The sequence below is a fragment of the Mizuhopecten yessoensis genome, unplaced genomic scaffold, assembly GCF_002113885.1.
Source record: "Mizuhopecten yessoensis strain PY_sf001 unplaced genomic scaffold, ASM211388v2 scaffold2671, whole genome shotgun sequence".
Lineage (NCBI taxonomy): Eukaryota > Metazoa > Mollusca > Bivalvia > Pectinida > Pectinidae > Mizuhopecten > Mizuhopecten yessoensis.
Genome location: NW_018404662.1, coordinates 1,179,670 through 1,201,904, shown reverse-complemented (window position 1 = coordinate 1,201,904; position 22,235 = coordinate 1,179,670). Strand labels below are relative to the sequence as shown.

Sequence of the window (22,235 nt, the reverse complement as noted above, 5' to 3'; positions counted from 1 at the left end):
GATAGTTCCCCAGCTGTGATCATGTCACTGAGCTTTGTTTCCACTGTGCCTCGCCATGTGGTTTTGGGGCGTCCTCTTCTGTTTACCTTCAGGAGTCCAGTGTACTGCAACCTTTGTGATGGAGTCACCTTCCCTCCTTAGCACATGTCCAATCCACCTCCAGCGTCTCTTCCTGATGATGTCTCTCATACTCTCCTTGTTGCACTGTGTCATCAGTTCATCATCATTGGAGATTACTCTTGGCCAGAAGATCTTCAGAATTTTTGTCAGTCTGGTTGTGTGAAATGTTGACAATTTCAACAAGTCTTCCTCTGTCATCCGCCAACATTCCGAACCATATAAAAGTGTTGATAGCACACAGCTCTCGTATATAAGAGTTATATAAGCACACAGGTAATTCTCTATGAAAGTTACAATTAAATTGCTGAACATAGTATTAAATTGAAATAGATAACTGCATACTATTTGATGTGATCTATGGCTTCCTTGTTATTATCAGTGACACGAGGATGTCCCAGGAGGCCACTGTTCTGTACCAACATCTGAGGGTCGTACACGAGGAGGCCCGGCGTCTTTTATCTCAGCCTCCTGGTAGTGGTGTTATTGTCACTTTCTCTCAACAGAAATTACGGATCCTGTCTGCACAGTGGGTCACCAAGGTAAATACTTATACGGCAGTCAGTTTATACATCATTGTCTCCAGAAAATATAATCCAAAAATACTAGTAACATTTACTGAATTATATAAAACAAAACAGAAATAGCGTTATTTAAAAAGACTCAAAATTAACAGAGTTCACTGTATACATGTATATAGTGATTACACTTTGTCTACTGTCAGATTTCTGTTTATCAGCCTCAATGTTCTGTTTCAGGCTTTAAAATGTATGGAACTGATACAGACCCAGACCACACTAACTGCTGCGGGCATCAACAAAATCGTAGATGCAGTGTTTTCTGCCAAAATCTCTAAAACAGGTAATGTTACAATTTGTTTGAAAGTAGCTTGTTTAGTAATGACATTGAGTGAGTGCAGAAATTCTCCAAAACATGTAATATTTAGTGTATTTATCAAAATATGGCATACATGAGGGAATGGGATTAAGAGATTTTAGGAGAGGCATGATAATGAGCCGCAACAGTCTATGTAATACTGTGTAGATAATGCTGTGTATTGAGTTGGATTTGCTGCTTTAAAACTTCAGAGGCCCAAAGACAACGAAGCATGGCTGACTGTCAGGACCAGATTAGCTCCTTTAGTCGTGGGATGGTCACACTTCGCCAAAAAACACTGCAGGGAATTCAGCTATCCACAGACGTCAGCAAGCGGTCGGCGATCCGCAAATCTCTGGACGATATTACAGGCATAGCACCTGGACTGATTAATACACTGAAAAATCTTACAGGTAAGAATCAAGGCTTATCAACTTACCGGTACTTTAAAATCTTACAGTTCATTTTCTCATGATATTACTTTTGTTGATGTCATTTCCTTTACATCACAAACTTTTCATTTTCATGTCAGATATATCAGTTGGAAACTGTATATCTGTAAACCGTTTTGATACCGAGCTAAGACATTTAACATCATCTGACTCCGGAATCATGAAACAATCATGGACTGAAGTTTTTGCATAGCCAATCACATATGGCGTCACTTTTTATGGCGTCTGTAATTGGTTAAGTCAAATCTTAAGACGATTTAAGACTTAAGATCGTTTTATGATCTCTAGATCTGGTCAAGGAGGTAAAATGGGACTACATTGAAAAATATGTTTATCCTTTAATTAAGGATGTGGTTATTTTTTTTGGTTTTGTATCTAATTATTACTGTATGATTTGTAGGCAGTGGCAGTGTAGATCTGAAGGAACTGTCCCGACAACGGCTCAGATGGGCAGCCAAGGTCCGACAGCTGGTGGTCTTACTACAACAGGTCACTGATATACAGCCGGCCCTGGTCAAAGGTAAGGGGTTTACAGCCAGCCCTGGTTAAAGGTAATGGGTTTAAATCCGGCCCTGGTCAAAGGTAATGGGTTTACAGCCAGCCCTGGTCAAAGGTAAGGGGTTTACAGCCAGCCCTGGTTGAAGGTAATGGGTTTAAAGCCAGCACTGGTCAAAGGTAAGGGGTTTACAGCCGGCCCTGGTTAAAGGTAATGGGTTTAAAGCCAGCACTGGTCAAAGGTAAGGGGTTTACAGCCAGCCCTGGTTAAAGGTAATGGGTTTAAAGCCAGCACTGGTCAAAGGTAAGGGGTTAACAGCCAGGCATAGTCAATGATAGTAAATTTATAGCCAGCTGTGGTCATAAGTGTTTCCAGCTGTGCTAACAAAATGCTCAAACCAGCGATAGTTAGGGCCTTACGTTGGAGATACTATACTATAGTTATTACTGTGAGTGTCCGTCTGTCTGTCCTTCAGTTAATGCTTTTGTTTCTGGAGATTACGAAAAGATTATCTCAGAATCGAATAGACAAATCTTTCTGAAATTTGACATGGTAATTCACTGTGATATGTTGATATGAAAGGGGGGTATATATTTTTAAGGTCAAGGTCAAGGTCAGTCTCTAAAAATAGACCATGTAGGTTATGGTTGGGCACATGGCAGGGCCCATGCTGACCTACTATTGTTCTAGTTTAAGGAAGGTGGTCTCCAGCCCTGGTAAATGGTCTCGTAAAAGATAATTACTAACAAGTTCCCATTATGAACCGGTTCAGTAAATATTATTACCTACAGAGCTGTACATATCAAATGTGTTTTTGTTTTTTATCTGCATCCACAAAGGTATAATACACATCTATTAGAAATCTACACAAATGTGTTTTGTAATCTACAGAGGTCTGTCGACTCCTGAATGTAGAGGAAGTTGGTGGAGTCACTTCCTGTGCTCCGGACTTCACAGCGACCATTGTCATCACTCCACAAGTTAAAGATACTGATAAAGAAGAGGTCAATGATAAAATTACTAGCAACAACCAATCACTGCTCAGTGTTACAGCTGCAAGTGCTCGACCTTCGGGGATCATGGAGGTCACAGAAACGCAAAAAGAGGATGATTTTAAGCCAGCCAAGGTCACATTCCAAAATGTTCATGAAGAATTGCTTCGTGTTACAAGGTAATAAGCATGGACCAGTTCCAAATGTGTAGAAATTTTGTTTTTGAGGTTTTTGATCTGAAAAAAACAAACAGTACAGAAATCTGTAAAAACCAAACAGTACAGAAATCTGTAAAAACCAAATAGTACAGAAAATGTAAATGTTGTTTTTGAAGAAATCAGACAGAAGTCCTTTTGGTATCATCATTGTTTTTATCCGTTTAAGGAATCATTGAAACTTGTTGGTTTCGACAAACCACAACTTAAACGATTCTTGGTGACACAGTATATTAGTAATTGAGCTAATTTTAAAGAAAAGAAAAATCAAAATTTCCGAATTGTTATTGTTATATTTTAAAAGCCAGATGATGTATACATCTTACAAATTAATTACTGCTGTGTTAAAAAACGTCTTACTATGATAATTGATAATAGTGCATTATATTGTCAAGAAAAAATACCCTTCTTACAATACTTCAAAATGTGGGATTTTTCATTGGGACGTTTTCATATTCCAAAATTCATTCAAATTTCTTTTTTAAACACTAGGAATATGAGTGTTCTGGCACACAGAGTTGTGTGTTAATGGCTAATTAGAAAAGGTGTGTGCTGTTTGTGTATAATGTTACTTTGTATAATGCAGTGATAGGCGTGACGAGGAAACTCTAGGCCAGCTCCCCCAGCCAAAGGCGAGACAGACATCATCCCCATATAGACCCTCCAACGCTATTCTGGTAGGGATGCAGTTTTGAGTTCAGGATACAAAATTTTATCAAATGATATTTTCTGTTTATTCTATAAAACAGAAAACATGTAATACTATATTTAAATTATCATGTTTATAAGAATACAAAGGAATGGAAAGTCATGATAATAAGAATACAAAGGAATGGAATGGAATGTTTATAAGAATACAAAGGAATGGAATGGAATGTTTATAAGAATACAAAGGAATGGAATGTTTATAAGAATACAAAGGAATGGAATGGAATGTTTATAGAATACAAAAGAATGGAAAGAAGACTTAATATTTGAGATATATACAAAGAAAAAGATAAATGTTGATAGCTCAATACAATAGTAAACCCTATAAAATGCACTTAAAAAGTTAATGGTAATTTTACATATGAGGTTTTAAGGTTGAGAATTTAAATGATTAAATTTACTTTTTAAATCATTATATATATTGATAACTGATATTGAAATTAGATAAAGTGCTGGTAACACTTTTAATAAACCACATAACAGCTAATCAATAAAATATTTTTTTAAAGGCTGCCGCTAAGTATCTTCAAAAAGAGGCAGACCAGTGGGAGGATGAAGGCAACCCAATTGTTCAGGTTGCCAAGGAAATGTCAAAGCAGCTACAACACATGATGGAGTACAGTCAGGGAGAAGGACAAATCACAGTGAGTTTAAATGATAAGGAGAGCAATAAGTATCAGTGAGTGTTATTGGAATGGAGACTGCCCAGTCAGTGAGTTTTAGTGATGTGTAGACTGCTCAGTGTGTAGACTGCCTAGTCGGTGAGTTTTAGTGTTGTGTAGACTGCCTAGTCAGTGAGTTTTAGTGGTGAGTAGACTGACCAGTCAGTGAGTTTTAGTGATGTGTAGCCTGCCCAGTCTGTGAGTTTTTGTGATGTGTAGACGGCCCAGTCAGTGAGTTTTAGTGATGTGTGGACTGCCCAGTGTGTAGACTGCCCAGTCAGGAAGTTTTAGTGATGTGTAGACTGCCCAGCCAGTGAGTTTTAGTGGTGTGTAGACTGCCGGGTCAGCGAGTTTTAGTGATGTGTAGACTGCCTCGTCAGTGAGTTTTAGTGGTGTGTAGACTGCCCAGTCGGTGAGTTTTAGTGATGTGTAGACTGCCAAGTCAGTGAGTTTTAGTGGTGTGTAGACTGTCCAGTCAGTGAGTTTTAGTGATGTGTAGCCTGCCCAGTGTGTAGCCTGCCCAGTCAGTGAGTTTTAGTGATGGGTAGACTTCCCGGTGTGTAGACTGCCCAGTCAGTGAGTTTTCGTGATGTGTAGACTGCCCAGTCAGTGAGGATGGAGTACAGTCAGGGAGAAGGACAAATCACAGTGAGTTTAAATCATAAGGAGAGCAATAAGTATCAGTGAGTGTGATTGGAATGGAGACTGCCCAGTCAGTGAGTTTAGTGATGTGTAGACTGCCCAGTCATTGAGTTTTAGTGGTGTGTAGACTGACCAGTCAGTGAGTTTTAGTGATGTGTAGAAGGAGAGCAATAAGTATCAGTGAGTGTTATTGGAATGGAGGCTGCCCAGTCCGTGAGTTTTAGTGATGTGTAGACTGCCCAGTAGTATCAGTGAGTGTTATTGGAATGGAGGCTGCCCAGTCCGTGAGTTTTAGTGATGTGTAGACTGCCTAGTCAGCGAGTTTTAGTGGTGTGTAGACTGCCCAGTGTGTAGACTGCATAGTCAGTGAGTTTTAGGGATGTGTGGACTGCCCAGTCTGTGAGTTTTTGTGATGTGTAGACTGCCCAGTCAGTGAGGATGGAGGACAGTCAGGGAGAAGGACAAATCACAGTGAGATTAAATGATAAGGAGAGCAATAAGTATCAGTGAGTGTTGTTGGAATGGAGACTGACCAGTCAGTGAGTTTTAGTGATGTGTAGAAGGAGAGCAATAAGTATCAGTGAGTGTTGTTGGAATGGAGACTGACCAGTCAGTGAGTTTTAGTGATGTGTAGGCTGCCCAGTCAGTGAGTTTTAGTGATGTGTAGACGGCCCAGTCAGTGAGTTTTAGTGATGTGTAGACTGACCAGTGTGTAGACTGCCTAGTCGGTGAGTTTTAGTGTTGTGTAGACTGCCCAGTGTGAAGACTGCCCAGTCAGAGAGTTTGAGTGGTGTGTAGACTGCCCAGTCAGTGCGTTTTAGTGATGTGTAGACTGCCCAGTCTGTGAGGTTTTGTGATGTGTAGACTGCCCAGTCAGTGAGTGTAGTGATGTGTAGACTGCCCAGTCTGTGAGTTTTTGTGATGTGTAGACTGATCAGTCAGTGAGTTTTAGTGGTGTGGAGACTGCCCAGTCAGTGAGTGTTAGTGGTGTATAGACTGCCCAGTGTGTAGACTGCCCAGGCAGTGAGTTTTAGTGATGTGTAGACTGCTCAGTGTGTAGACTGCCTAGTCGGTGAGTTTTAGTGATGTGTAGACTGCCAAGTCAGTGAGTTTTAGTGGTGTGTAGACTGTCCAGTCAGTGAGTTTTAGTGATGTGTAGAAGGAGAGCAATAAGTATCAGTGAGTGTGATTGGAATGGAGACTGCCCAGTCAGTGAGTTTTAGTGTTGTGTAGACTGCCTAGTCAGTGAGTTTTAGTGGTGAGTAGACTGCCCAGTAAGAGAGTTTTAGTGATGTGTAGACTGCCCAGGCAGTGAGTTTTAGTGCTGTGTAGACTGCCTAGTCAGTGAGTTTTAGTGGTGAGTAGACTGACCAGTCAGTGAGTTTTAGTGATGTGTAGGCTGCCCAGTCAGTGAGTTTTAGTGGTGAGTAGACTGCCCAGTAAGAGAGTTTTAGTGATGTGTAGACTGCCCAGTCTGTGAGTTTTTGTGATGTGTAGACTGATCAGTCAGTGAGTGTTAGTGGTGTGTAGATTGCCCAGTGTGAAGGCTGCCCAGTCAGTGAGTTTTAGTGATGTGTAGGCTGCCCAGTCAGTGAGTTTTAGTGGTGTGAAGACTGCCCAGTCAGTGAGTTTTAGTGATATGTAGACTGTCCAGTCAGTGAGTTTTAGTGATGTGTAGCCTGCCCAGTGTGTAGCCTGCCCAGTCAGTGAGTTTTAGTGATGCGTAGACTGATCAGTCAGTGAGTGTTAGTGGTGTGTAGACTGCCCAGTCAGTGAGTTTTAGTGATGTGTAGACTGATCAGTCAGTGAGTGTTAGTGGTGTGTAGACTGCCCAGTGTGAAGACTGCCCAGTCAGTGAGTTTTAGTGGTGTGTAGACTGCCAAGTCAGTGAGTTTTAGTGGTGTGTATACTGCCCAGTCAGTGAGTTTTAGTGATGCGTAGACTGATCAGTCAGTGAGTGTTAGTGGTGTGTAGACTGCCCAGGCAGTGAGTTTTAGTGATGTGTAGACTGCCCAGTCAGTGAGTTTTAGTGATGTGTAGACTAATCAGTCAGTGAGTTTTAGTGGTGTGTAGACTGCCCAGTCAGTGAGATTTAGTAATTTCTATGAAGGGAGTGTTAGGGATGGGTAGACTGCCCAGTTAGTGAGTTTTAGTGGTGTGTAGACTGCCCGGTCAGTGAGTTTTAGTAATTTCTATGACGGGAGTGTTAGTGATGTGTAGACTGCCCAGTCAGGGAGTTTTAGTAATTTCTATGAAGGGGGTGTTAGTGATGTGTAGACTGCCCAGTCTGTGAGTTTTAGTGATGTGTAGACTGCCCAGTCTGTGAGTTTTAGTGATGTGTAGACTGCCAAGTCAGTGAGTTTTAGTGGTGTGTAGACGGCCCAGTCAGTGAGTTTTAGTGGTGTGGAGACTGCCCAGTCAGTGAGTTTTAGTATTTTCTATGAAGGGAGTGTTAGTGATGTTCTAGTGGTGTGTAGACTGCCCAGTCAGTGGGTTTTCGTGGCGTGTAGACTGCCCGGTGTGTAGACTGCCCAGTCAGTGAGTGTTAGTGGTGTGGAGACTGCCCAGTCAGTGAGTTTTAGTGGCGTGTAGACTGCCCAGCGTGTAGACTGCCCAGTCAGTGAGTGTTAGTGATGTGTAGACTGCCCAGTCAGTTAGTTTTAGTGATGTGTAGACTGCCCAGCCAGTGAGTTTTAGTGGTGTGGAGACTGCCCAGTCAGTGAGTTTTAGTATTTTCTATGAAGGGAGTGTTAGTGATGTTCTAGTGGTGTGTAGACTGCCCAGTCAGTGAGGTTTAGTGGTGTGTAGACTGCCCAGTCACTGAGTTTTAGTGGTGTGTAGACTGCCCGGTCAGTGAGTTTTAGTAATTTCTATGAAGGGCGCGTTAGTGATGTGTGGACTGCCCAGTCAGTGAGTGTTAGTGGTGCGTAGACTGCCCCGTCAGTGAGTTTAAGTGGTGTGTAGACTGCCCAGTCTGTGAGTTTTAGTGATGTGTAGACTGCCTAGTCAGTTAGTTTTAGTGATGTGTAGACTACCCAGTCTGTGAGTTTTAGTGATGTGTAGACTGCCCAGTCAGTGAGTGTTAGTGGTGTGTAGACTGCCCAGTCAGTGAGTTTTAGTAATTTCTATGAAGGGAGTGTTAGTGATGTGTAGACTGCCCAGTCAGTGAGTTTTAGTGGTGTGTAGACTGCCCAGTGTGTAGACTGCCTAGTCGGTGAGTTTTAGTGATGTGTAGACTGCCTAGTCAGTGAGTTTTAGTGGTGTGTAGACTGCCCAGTCAGTGAGTGTTAGTGGTGTGTAGACTGCCCAGTGTGAAGACTGTCCAGTCAGTGAGTTTTAGTGGTGTGTAGACTGCCCAGTGTGTAGACTGCCCAGTCAGTGAGTTTTAGTAATTTCTATGAAGGGAGTGTTAGTGATGTTCTAGTGGTGTGTAGACTGCCCAGTCAGTGAGTTTTAGTAATTTCTATGAAGGGAGTGTTAGTGGTGTGTAGACTGCCCAGTCAGTGATTTTTAGTAATTTCTATGAAGGGAGTGTTTCCAACCGTATTTCTTTGATTTCAATTCACAGTTGCATGCAACTTATAACTGAAAAAGTTTACTATGAAATATAGAATTGTAAATTAGGTGTTACTTACCTGTTTTATGTAAATGCATGGAGGAGTGCTACTTTAAAAAATCAACGCAGATATTTTATATTTGAGTTTTGTTATTCAAACTGTGACGTTCTTATGAACAAAGACTGTCATTATTTCTTTTTCCAGAATCATATAGAGATGACACAGACTGCCAAAGCAGTAGCAGAGAATGGGCAAAAAATGAGGAAGTTTGTGAAGATTTTAGCCAAATATTGTGTAGAGAAAAGGTGGGTTTAGGATTTGCTTTCAATTTTATTTGTTAAATAACCTAAATATAATTTTTAACTTCAATTTCATGAATAAACATCTTATTGTAGTCAGTATAATAGCAACTTATGGCACAAATCTGTCCTTTCATAACAAGATTTTGAATTCAAATTAGTCCTCATAAGTTTTAAGATTTCAGAATGTGAATACTATTACATGGTTGAGATATGGACCATGAAATGTGTTGGAATTGAGATCAGTGCTTGAAATGAAAAGTTCTTATTAAACTTACTGGAAAATAGCTGAATCTTGGAAAAATGCTGGAATTTGCTCAATATCCCTGAAAATTGTTGTATATTACAGTATATTAAGACTATACTGGAGAAAATCAACTTGTGTTTTTTTTAAGAACTGTTTTAAAGTTTTGATATTGAAATGATCATGAAATGTTAACGGATTATTTTAAATCATTTAAAAAATTCAATATAACAGTATGCATACACTTAAAACAGAAGATCTCACCCTTTTTCCAAAAATTGTATAAAAGTGCTCGAAAAGTGGATGATTTTTGTCCTAAAAAGTCTGTGTAGATTATGTCATTATCTTTATGAAGACAATCAAGTTCATAGTACTTGAACCATATAAATGTGTGTTGATTTCAGGTTTGCCAAAGACCTGATGTTTTATGCAGATCAGATACCCACTGTCAGTACCCAGCTAAGTATCATCTCCAGTGTCCAGATGGCCTCCCCTGAGGACAAGAACGTATGTATTTATACCGTCCGTCTGACTAGCTGGCTAATACTGTAAATCACCCCGTTGTCACGAATACAAATATTTTTCCATAGAATTATTTCACAATCATTTTATCAAACAATTATTTGCAAGGAGCTAGTGTTATGAGAGGAACACCAACATGTACCTTGTGTAACTGTAATGGATTAAGTATTCACAACTTCATAGAAATCATGACATCTCTTTTTGTGAATTAACAGGAAAATATATATTTTTTCAGAATGTTACTCCTTTAACATTTCTGTGTAACTTATCATTAGGCATGAGAAATATCAATACAAAACATTAAATCTAAGGCTCTAAACACACCCTGTTTGTACATTTATCTGTAGAATTTCCTAATGTAGGTTTTCTTTGAAACCTTCTTCCTTACCAAATCCATATCTCAACAGTCCGTATCTTCAAGTGGTCAGCGTAGGGTTTAAACTACCTACAAACCTCATCAATCTAAACACTTTCGTTCCCAGAGAAGAAACATCCTGATCAATGAAACAGGATTTTTGGATTAATTCATGTTTATTTCTAATATTACAAGAAAATGACAACTTTGTAAATATAATTTCACGGGACATCTTCTTTATGTTAACAAAAATGGTAGTGCTTTGTCGCACACTCAAGTGTTTTCAAAGGTGGCTACGTGACACAGATAAAACGGTTTTTATGTGGATTGTTACCAACTGTTAAAATGAAACTCTTTTGATATTGAACCTGAAGTCATTGATTAAACAAGTACTATACTGTTGTGGAAATTTATTGGAAAGAACTATCCATGGGCATCTGGATTATGAGTTTTCAAATTAATAAAACCTGGATTAACGAAGTTTGACAGTAGGTTACATGCATGGAGAACATTATCACCTTTCTCATTTGCCTTGGGCAAAAAAGGGGAATTTCTTGTTCACTATAATGAATAAAACAAGGACATGAACATAAAAATCCTTAAGCCCAGTCATTACATGGTTGAAGGATGAGAATGTGTTTGACACTATTTTTCTATCGCATACTTCATCATTATGTTATATTGTTACAGTATATAGTGAAATGTACAAAAACGACAACTTTCTTTGATGAAGTTATGTACATAGAGTAAGTTTTGTACTACACTTAAATGCCTCTGTATTGAAGGAAATTGTCGACTGTCCTCTCGTCTCTGCTGAACAGGTACAACATCTGAATGTTTAGCTGTGATACTGTGTGTTTCTTAGCATTTCATGTGTGTAGAAGAGATTTTCAAAATCATCTTGCTCTCGGACATTTTGCTAGCTGTTGGCTGCTTGTTTTGATGAATGGAGTGGGGTATACTAATACATTGTTTAAAAATAGGACAAAAAACACCTTTTTAGCTGTTACTGCTTCTCATTCTGTGGTTGAAAGTGTGCACAATTTTATAACAATTTAAACTTTACGTATGTTTAACATTTTAATATAGTAAACTTTACAACATTTTACAGTATCAGTTTAAAAAATATGTTGTTTTGCTACTTGTGTGGTTTAAGATTTGCACCTAGATTAAGATCAAAGAGGCACATTTCTGGCTTTGTGCTGACTTTCACTTTGAATTGTGTGTAATTTTTTAATTTTGTGTATTTGTGCTAAAACTGTTGCTCGTTCTACTATGTGCTTCTCTTTGTGTGTTGCCTATAAAAAAAGTCTGTAGTAAATGATCGTATCAAAACTCCTGAGTAAGTATAAGACAAAGAAGGATATACCCATTCCTGATTATATAACATCAGTGTATGGTAGAAAGATGTACCAGAACTTAAGCTTGTGTGGACTAGAACAGGTAAATTGGTGACAGATGAAAGACATCTGCTATGTACATACTGTATACTAATGTTGTGTGGCATCACTCTAAGATACTGACATCGACAATGTCAGGCTTAAAGGTCACAGTTAGAAATTAAAAATCTAATGCAATTGTTTACTTTATTGAACAAAGAGCACTAGCTCCGACCACAAAAGAAAATTGGATGAAACTTCATGGGATGTAATTTTCGACATTAATAGATATTATTACTCTGAGATTGTACTGTTCATGTTTCTGCTTTTATCACTGTACTGCTTGTGCTGTTTGGTGTAGATAGGTACTAACATATAGTGAAATCAAACACAGTATTTGTAGATATGTGACACTGTTGTAGTAGTGACCTTAAAACTTATACTAGGCTGGTACATATAGTGAAATCAAACACAGCATTTGTAGATATGTGACACTGTTGTAGTAGTGACCTTAAAACTTATACTAGGCTGTATTAAAATGTGCGAAATAGAAATATCTAATGCTTAGTACAGTAATTAAGAATTATTCAATATTAATTACAAGAACTGCTCAGTAACCTTTCTACAACCATTATATTAAAATTCTACATCAAATAGAGACCTCTCTGGAAGTACATGTTAAAGGCCTTTTCCCAGGTGTATATGGGAATACAAAGATGTACATATTAATGAGTTTTTTTCTGCCTTATTAATTTAGGCTATTTTTGGTATTTGTTAATTTTACTTACAGATGTTTTATCATGAGACGGACTTACAAAATTCCCTCATTCCTTGCAACAAAAGTATAAAAAAAAATATGAAAGTTTGGCGGTGATTCCATAGTCAGGAAAAACCTTGTGATAGTGTTATAGACTGAAAGAAACTAAAAAGAGTTAAAACTTTTGTTTCAATTTTTACAGAAATGAAATCATTATAGCTTAAATTAAAAAGAAAATTTTTGTTTCAATTTTTACAGAAACGAAATCATTATAGCCTAAATTCAAAATAAAAAGTGTTATTCTCCGTGTAGTAGTGTTGTGGGGATATTTGGTATGAAAAACATGTCCTTATGTAAACCTCTTACAGAAGGGAAACAGTGTGCAGAGTTCGGATTTTGTGTGTTTTTCTGCAAATATAGTGTACTATCGATATACAGTACACTTACCTGTGGATGAATAAAGGGGGGTAATATTAATACTATACAATAAATCAAAGTATGGGTACTATCGATATACAGTACACTTACCTGTGGATGTATAAAGGGGGGTAATATTAATAATATACAATAAATCAAAATATGGGTACTATCAATATACAGTACACTTCAACATTGGAATAATCTCTTAGTGATCTGACAACCAATCTTAACAAGTTACCTTGGTCCTTTCCAGTATCACAGATGTAATGGTTAACTATGTATTGTACAAAGGATTTATAATTATCATTATACATTTACAGGCAGATAAGATTCTGATACAAAATGCACAGAACCTGATGAAGGTCGTCACACAGACAATCAAAGCTGCAGAGACTGTGTGTGTCAAGGTTTGTGTGTGATTTCTATTTAATATTTAAAAAAAAGCATATAAGCCATTTTCTAGTAAAGACATTTGTCTCAGATGTTTTATGAAACAATCTTTAATTTTTGTGTCGCCTACGACGGATGTTGGAAAGACACATAGGCGCTGCTTTTCCGATGGCGGCGTCAACAATGTTAAGGTTTTGCGTTTAGCTCTGTTTCTGACAAAGCTACACCAACAAAACCTTGATCATAGATGAAGCATGGGTAGTGGAGCCTACTGCACTAAAAACATTTCATTGATTTCTGCATTTTCTTGTTAAAAAAACTCAAATTTCTGGACTTATAAACTCAACATTAAGGTTTTGCGTTTTGCTCTTACATATTAGGCTGTTTCTGACAAAGTATAAATGCTAGAGCAACCAAACTTGGGTCATATGTGTATCATGGGATGTATAGCTGAATGCATTACACTCTCTACTAGCATTTCAACGATTTCTGTATTTTTTTGCTAAAAAACTCAAGTCAAATGCTTATTATATTGACAAAGCGGGACAGGTGACACATATAATTACGCGTAATTCTTGTTAATAATAATATTTGGTAGTTGTATTTTTTCATCAATTCACTGAAAGTTTCATATCAGCATTGTCCCAGCTGGAAGATCAAAGTAAAAAAATTCTTAATACAAATGTTATATATTGAAGACTTTGTCTACAGACATATGTTAAAAATTTGGCTCCCATAATTGTAAGATAATTTACTTTGTGATGTTAAAAAAAGGCTAAGTTTGAGAAAGGTTGTATAATGATGTACTTTGTGATGTCAAAAATGCTAAGTTGGAGAAAGGTCAGTACCGGTGTGCTGACAACTAATATTTACATTCCTTGAAAATTGTGTTTAATCTCCTCAATGCATCAAATATTGATCAGGATAATTTGTGGAGGATCAAGGTCTCTAGTAATTTATGTAAACCTTGGTGTTGACAGGGCCTGGTTATGCCTGAAGATGGATCTGAAGATGACATCAGTGCTGTTATTCTTGCCACACAATGGAGGCGCAAGTTTGTCCGACACCTACAAAGAGAGGCAGACGAAGCCCCGAAGGATACGTTGGGTCTTCGCAGGATAGAGGAGCACAATCCCCCCGCACTGACACAGATTTTTACTACTTACTAACATTCCAAAGACATTGTTTTCCTGTAATCATTCACAGCTGTTGTTTTTACAAAATCACATTTCTATGGCACACTGGTGTCACTGGTCACTGGTGAAGATATCCTGTTTCAGGGCTTTCAGCTAGCTGACTCTTGACATGTAACAATTTCAGAAGTCAAATGGATTTTTCCTTGGACATTCAAAGGTCACTTTGGGGAGTCAACAACATACTCTTGAGGGTCTACTGAAAGCCTACCTGTTCCTTTTTTGATACATGTACATCTATACTTGTCTGACAAAATGCTAACCACAGTAATTGGAATCCATTCTTTACTATATGTATAACCAAAGTGATACAGATCTGATGTACTAGCCTGTTACTTACTGCCAAAGTGATACAGATCTGATGTACTAGCCTGTTACTTACTGCCAAAGTGTGATGTAGTGTAGTCTTTCCTCTCAGTGTTTTATATTTTCTACACTGAAACCTACTCCTTTACACTAAAACTGATCGGTCAGGCTGAAGCATTTTACCAATATTGAAACAGATCTCTTGTATGAATGAATCCTATATAATATTTCTATCATCATGGTAATCCCTAAATGACTGTACCGTCTGAAACACTAAAAGCTGATTCAACAGTTGATAGGAAGAAAATCACTTGTTCACATACTTTTGTGTAATAAAGGGATAGAAGCTTTAGTTATATTTTATTTAAAATGTTTCATTCCCATTAATTTCAGATTTTTTATCTAATTGCAATATTTTAAATGATATTTGTATTAATACATTTCAGTGGAAATAGTTGATTTGAAAGTAATTTGTTCATTTGAATTGGTAAAATTGTTTGTGTTATTGTTTCACATCGATTTGTCTTTCTTTTATGCGCTGCGATGAAAGTGTAGTGGGGAGGTGACAGATAGCATTGTTTATATCCGTCCGTCACACATTCAGTTGTCCTCTGTCTGCTACCTTTGGCCTTGATTGGAGTTGGATAAAACTTCACGCAAGGGTTCATTACTGTAACACCCGGAAAAGAGTTCAGAAATCAGAAAGGTCACTTTTTTATGGACAGAAAATGCTTGTCATAGATCTTCTTTCTTTCATTTTGGAACAGATTAGGATTTAACTTTACTCAAGTTATTCGCATATCAAGGTCCTGAGACAAAAAACATGGTCAATTTAGTCATCACTGTACCATCCTCATTTAAAGACAATTTTGATGAAGTTCGACACAAATATTCAGTATTACTAAACCTAGGATAAGGTTTGATTCAGGGTGCCAAGTCCTAAATCTAGTTTACAATTAGTGTAAATAAAAGAATGTTTGTCATCACTCTAGCTGTTCTCATTTTCAGTAAAAATTCAGTAAAAATTCACACAAATCTTCAATCTCAGGTTCTGAGTCCAACATCAAGGTTGCTGTTACTTTAAATAGTAAATTCCCTCATTCATGGAATATTGTTAGATGACAAGGACATTCGGGACTCATTTTCTGGTTTGACATATTCGGTAGTATTACTGGAGAACTTGATTTTAAATAAACAGGCATACTGGTAATTAAATTGCCTCATTTTGATTGAAAGATCGTAGTGTGAGAAATTGAAAACTTGTAATTGATAAGCTAAACAAAATGATATCCTTTCTCTAGTCATTTTAGTTACATTAGTTTTCTGGATGCCACTAGATGCCATGCCATATCAATTTATTTTTACTGACATTGTGTGTATTTGTTCTCAATTGATTTTTAAAATATACGGGTGTTAGATAATATACGCAATGCTTTTTGTATACGAGTTTGGCAGTAAAATGGGTGGCGGTACATCTAGGTTATAGTGTATTTCTAATGTACATTGATACTCATGAACATGTTTTTTATTGTCTGGCCTCAGATGTGGGTTAGAAATACAAACAATGTATGTTTGTGACTCTCTGTAATGCTGTTTGTATTTCATTGGACATTTTACATTACAATTTATCATGATCTGTACTTAATTATATTGCAATATACCACTCTATTGTCTTGGTGTCAACCTTAATATTTCCGTTTTTAGAATAAATTTTCATTTTAGGTAGGGAATTAAAATTTTATTTAACGCTGTTAATAGTTTATAATCCGAACTAACATTCCATCACAAGTGTAATTACTGTAGTAGGACGAGGAATAGTGGTAAAGATAGTGCCGTCGCTTGGGCTCGAACCCGCGACCCTTGGCTCTCCAGCCCGATGCTGTACCGCTGAGCTATAGGGAAATTCCCTACAGCTGACACTTGTAAGGCACAGCTTTTACATTACTGTATACCGGGCTATTTTTGCCACATTTAACTTTCGCACTTTGAAATGAGGTCAAATTTATCATTAGAGTTAACATCAATAAACAACACGATAAACAGTGGTCAAATGTAAAGGGTGAAATTAAGTCTGGGCGAATATAGCTTTTACTGGTGTAGTGCGCAAGTTTCTGCCTACACATCACATCACTTGGTTCAGATTGTGCATATTTCTAGGGCCTCAACTGATAAAACAGTGCATTGTACAGTACATAGTATATGTTGCCTGAAGGTTTGTTCTATTATAATAAACAAATGTATGTACCCAGTATTGACTCCATTCAAAATACAAATTAATCTTTATGTGATAATCTGCTTGTTGTATTGATTATTTATTTACTTCGATTTTATAGAATTGAAGGTAATTTTTATTTAATGTGTCCTATTCACTCAGATTTACTGTATTGCAGTCGTATTTTTGTTGTTTTCTGTAATAATGTGAACTTTTATTCTCCTTTATGAATTTCTTTTATATCAAGTCTTTACATTTAACAGCTTTTACTGTTTACTATATTTTTGCTGGACAGGTGCTTATAACTTGCAATAAACAATGTTTTTTTGTTGCAATTTTACCAGGATCTACAATGCATTTCTTGTAATTTACAAACTGTCAAAATTGTATGATTAAATATCAAGCTATGATGCAATTGGATTTAAAAAGCGATTAATTCATCATTGTCTGAACTAGATGGTTTAATTTGCCATCATATATCCTTAGTACTAATTTGCAATGTTAATCAAGGTGAATAAATGGAAACAACTTATTTCCATTTTGGTTGTTCTTTTAAGTGTTCTTTCAGTTAAAATCACTACGGGAAGTGAAAGGTTCTCAGATGATTGATCATTAGTAAAACAAGTTTCCATTTTCCTTGAAAATGATAACAAACTCAAGATATTATTTTTGTCATACGATAAAAATGATTTTAAAATTGTGATCCTTTTACCTTGTTGACCTAAGTTAGTTGGGTACTTAAAATGAAAACTTTTTTCATAGTGAACAAACATGTTTGCATGATTTACAACCAGAAAATGATGTTTAACAGACTTCCATAAGCTTTTGTAGTTTCAAACCACGTTAAAAAGTTTGAAGTTCATAAAATAATAAGATATTCAGGTGAATCAATATTTTATAATATGTCCCATCTTTGACAGGCAGACAAAAACTAACTGAAGCTTTTTTTTTGTTAACTTAAAGAAAAACACAGAAAACCATGATAAGGTGTTTAGTTTTCTTTTAATACCATCATTTATAATGAAATGAAACATTGTACACTACAGATATGTAGCATACTTGGACAGAAAGTCAGAAACCACTCCCCTACAAAAGGTACAAAAGTTTTATGAGCTAAAAAAAATGGTGATAAACCATGAACCCAGCTATGTGATTGATGATTTGTGTTTTACGTCCTATTAACAGCTATGGTCATTTAATGACCTGCCAGTTTTTGTTGGTGGATGAAAGTCAGAGTAACGAGAGAAAAACCACTGACCTGCTGCCAGGACCTGGCGACATGTCCACGTAGGCCTTGAACCCATGACCTAGTGGAGGAGGGCTAATGATGATAGACAGTCAGACGCCTAAGCCACTCAGTCACTTCAGCCCAGTGTTCAGTAAGGAAAACATTTTGGAACATTTCAAACGAGTCGAGCAGTCAAAAATAGTCATGAAATCACTGGATCTAGAAAAAGGAGTTCCTGTACCAGATCCAGACTGTCACGTCACACATTTTCGGCTTGGCTCGCTGTTTTTGAAAGAAATCAAGCACTATTTTATTTAATTGCTTGACATTCTAAACCTCCAATACTAGTTGCTTGTTATAGCATGAAGTGGGAAGTTAATTTCTGTGATTCAAAATATTAAAATGCTGGTTTACTTTACTAGTGAGCAAAAAAATATTTCAATGACTGTTCCAAAACACTTGCCTTACTGAATGTGCCCTTGATCATTGACACAAGCAAAATCCATAAGCAAGAGAAACTATATTCATACTTAAACCCTGACCAAAGGTATTATATAATGATTTGCATAGTAGAGGATGATTTAGTGATGTACATTTCTACTACTAGGCTGACTGGGCTAATTCACGACTTACCATGTATCACAGATGTTATGTTAAATGTATTACTTCATCTCCGTAGTGAGATATATATGGATTTCATTCAAATGGTTGCAATAAATATAGCGTGAGCAACAGAATAAGATAAATACAATGCTATAACAATCGCACAAAACAATATACCAAATATATACACCGAGTAGTATTGGTCATAATACATGTATTAAGTAAAATACTGAATCTGCATATTAGATAAAAGTTTGTATCAAATTTCATTAAATACAAAAATCATTTTAATGTAAATAATAAATTAAACAAGAACTGATAAATATAAGCCCCAGGCTAAATACAACCATACCCCCAAGTCCCCTGCCACCTCCACCCGGCGCCCCCAAAATGATGTCAATTACAATGTACCGTTATATCAAGTCCTGACAATGTAAACCAAGTTTCAATAATTAAGTCTTAATGGTTTATTCTAGAACAAGACTTGGCTTAGGATTCCTCACAAAAGGAGTAAAACTAAAAAACAAAAGAGGCCCAGAGGGCCTGTATCGCTCAACTGAATATGTTTAAAATAATTGGTATGAAGTAAAGATATAGCACTCCATGGTAGGTGCTTTAAGTACATATAAAATTTCAGAAAGATCCATCCAGTACTTGAGATATAGCAAGAACAAACTTCAAACAGAGCCCCAAGTATGCTTCAGACCAAATATGGAACAAATCCTTTCATTCCTACAGAAGAAGAAGGATTTTAAAGAATTTGCTATATTTCCCCTATTGGGCCCCGCCCCTCAGCCCCCAGGGGAGCCACACCCACCATTTATACAAAATTGGATCCCCTTCCCCTAAGGATGCTTCTGACCAAATATGGAACAAATCCTTTTATTCCTACAGAAGAAGGAGGATTTAAAAAAAAATGCTATATTTCCCCTATTGGGCCCCACCCTTCAGCCCCCAGGGGGGGCCACACCCACCATTTATACAAAATTAAGTCCCTTGGCCCAAGGATGCTCTAAACTAAATTAGGATAAAATCCCTTAATCCCTACGGTAGAAGAAGGATTTTAAAGGTTTTACCTCTATTTCCCCTATTGGGCCCCCCTCCTCTGCCCCAAGGGGGGCCACACCCACCGTTTATACAAAATTGAGTCCCCTTGGCCAAAGGATGCTCCAGACCAAATTTAGTCAAAATCTACTTGGCTGTTCAGGACTAGTAGCGTTTTAAAGGAAAAGTTGACGGACTGACGGACGACGGACGCTGCGGTATGGCATAAGCTCACCATGGTCCTTCGGACCAGGTGAGCTAAAAACTGCTGGATAAAAATACCAGAGCAGGTGTAGAACTTTGGAGCGTGGCGAGTTCATCAGTGTAGTTTGGCAAAATTCAAATGAAAACTGTAGGAGTTTTCCAACAAGATTCTGTCTCCAGAAAGACAATCTGATTCCCCTTTCCCCAATTTTGTTGCGGGATGTATGAAAAGTCTTTGTCCTAATGTTTATATTTCACAACAACTAAAAAGACTGGGATTTCCCAAGCTGAAATAAATTCATCAAGCTTAAACACGATTAAAAATATATCTGGAATATTACTGAAAGTCGGGATCGATTTGGAGGCTTCTCATCTAAAATTGTCTATAACGATCTATCCTGATCTCACTTGTAACATTTCTCTTCATCCAATCACCTGATGATCTGTAATCATTAAATTTTCCCCCGTTTATTATCTTTTGAAATTAGAAAACAGACATTATACAAGGTTCAACAGTCACAATATTATTTTTTGGCAGTTTAATTACATAGAACACCGGATGTATTCTTATTTCATTCATCCCTGCAGACACATTTGAACTCTTCCAATTCAAAGGTTCAATTCAATTCATTATAAAATTTCAGGGATGAATGAGTTAAGATACACAAGAAAAATGTCCACAGCGTCAAAATTGTCACTTATTATCATGAGACTAGTATAATCCTGGTACTGGGTAATTATTTCTATCATTATATAAATTAACATATTCATAGAAATACTCAGTACTCACAGAGCACAGACAGAAATATATAAACAGAAAATTATTTGACCTGAGATAAGTGTCATTCTCAACAATTCATGTACAATGTACTAAGTATTATCTAAAGCAGTGTTTGAGATAGTACATAATATATACTCTTTGGCATATAACTTGGATAACAATATTTACAGCTTTCAGTGTACAGTAAAGCATTGTGTGATAATACATGTAAATGAATTTTGCAATATATTGAAGGAGACAAGAACATTGTGTTAAGGGAAGTAGGACCCTGAAAAACAAAGGTTGCAAATGAAATGAGTGGAATTATATTAAATCTTAAAAGGTTATTATTTACAAGTATGTCTAACTATTGTCACCCATCATATGTAAACTGACTGCATATTTTCTTGATGTGAAGAATTCAATGATAAACATGTACCAGTACATTACAGGAAGTGACCACTTAATTCCTTTATGACGTTAAAATGTTACACCTGATATCAGATCACTAATGGTTTAAAAATTCTTCAAGATGGCAGAAATTGAGACACTAAAACTGCACATAAATCAAATATTTCTTATAGCTAATGAAAGCGTATCAGACCTGTTTGGAATAACAAAGGGTTTTGGCAAGATATTGGAGGAGACATAGAACAAAGAATTTGGAACCATTTACATGGTAGATATAAATATAATTACGTATACTGATCGTTCATTTTGTTGCATTCATGGGATGATAAACATAGTGGTACTGTATCTAAAACTGTAAGCCACAAGTATACTTATACCCCCTGCTTGACCATTGATTTTTTTTATGTTTCAGCCAATCAGAGGCCATAGCATCTTAAATCTCAAAATTTAAAAGTCAGCCTTTAAATATGATTCACATCCTCTATACATCACAGAGTATCAACAATGTCACCTCTTAGAGTTATAACCACCCTTGTCTTGGCCAATCAGGCCATCTTGAATCCCTAAAATTGAACATTGGCCATTTGATATAAAGTATATTCCCAATCTATCAATCCCAGAAAGTTGAATTTTAATTGGTCTCATAGTTTTGGGAAATTTGTCTGGACAGGGCTTGGAAAGTATAACAAGAGGCCCAATGGGCCTGCATCGCTCACCTGGTATAAAACTCACACTGTAACCTTAAAAGTGATCTAAAATAAAGCTACAGGCAAAATATCAGTATTTATGATTAAAATTCGTTCAAAAGACCCTGTTAATTTTTTTTAAAACATTTCACACCTGTGAATGAAAGTCGAACAAAGTCATTATGTTGAACACATTGTATAGCCTTTCATCTCAGGATTTAACTTGCAAAGTATAAACATCCTGGGACCCATGGTTATTCATAAGAGGTTGTTTAAAGATTTTAAACAAATTTGACCCCTGTGACCTTGAATATAAGTCAAAGTCATTCACTTTAACAAACATAGTAGTCCTTGATCCCAGCATATGCTACTAACTAAATATCAACATCCTGAGCCTTTTGGTTATTCAGAACAAGTTGTTGAAATATTTTAAACATATTTGCTCCTTGTGACCTTGAATATGATTCAAGGTCATACATTTAAACAAACTTGGTAGCCCTTGATC

At 36.9% G+C, this 22,235-nt stretch overlaps 1 protein-coding gene across 2 annotated transcripts in view; it reads left to right on the top strand.

Annotated features, from left to right (window-relative positions):
• Positions 1 to 17,326, top strand: part of LOC110446295 — a 31,682-nt gene extending 14,356 nt beyond the window's left edge. Inside the window, exons 20-31 of one of the 2 annotated variants that reach the window (XM_021491373.1) lie at positions 500 to 659; positions 876 to 978; positions 1,206 to 1,406; positions 1,846 to 1,965; positions 2,833 to 3,112; positions 3,735 to 3,825; positions 4,366 to 4,500; positions 8,922 to 9,022; positions 9,665 to 9,767; positions 10,923 to 10,958; positions 13,014 to 13,100; positions 14,064 to 17,326. In XM_021491373.1, coding sequence (XP_021347048.1) covers positions 500 to 659; positions 876 to 978; positions 1,206 to 1,406; positions 1,846 to 1,965; positions 2,833 to 3,112; positions 3,735 to 3,825; positions 4,366 to 4,500; positions 8,922 to 9,022; positions 9,665 to 9,767; positions 10,923 to 10,958; positions 13,014 to 13,100; positions 14,064 to 14,252 — 1,606 coding nt within the window. In that variant the 3' untranslated portion in view covers positions 14,253 to 17,326. The remainder of the gene's footprint in view (positions 1 to 499; positions 660 to 875; positions 979 to 1,205; positions 1,407 to 1,845; positions 1,966 to 2,832; positions 3,113 to 3,734; positions 3,826 to 4,365; positions 4,501 to 8,921; positions 9,023 to 9,664; positions 9,768 to 10,922; positions 10,959 to 13,013; positions 13,101 to 14,063) is intronic. The other variant, XM_021491374.1, reaches the window with a different exon arrangement.
• The last annotated feature ends 4,909 nt before the right edge of the window (positions 17,327 to 22,235 follow it).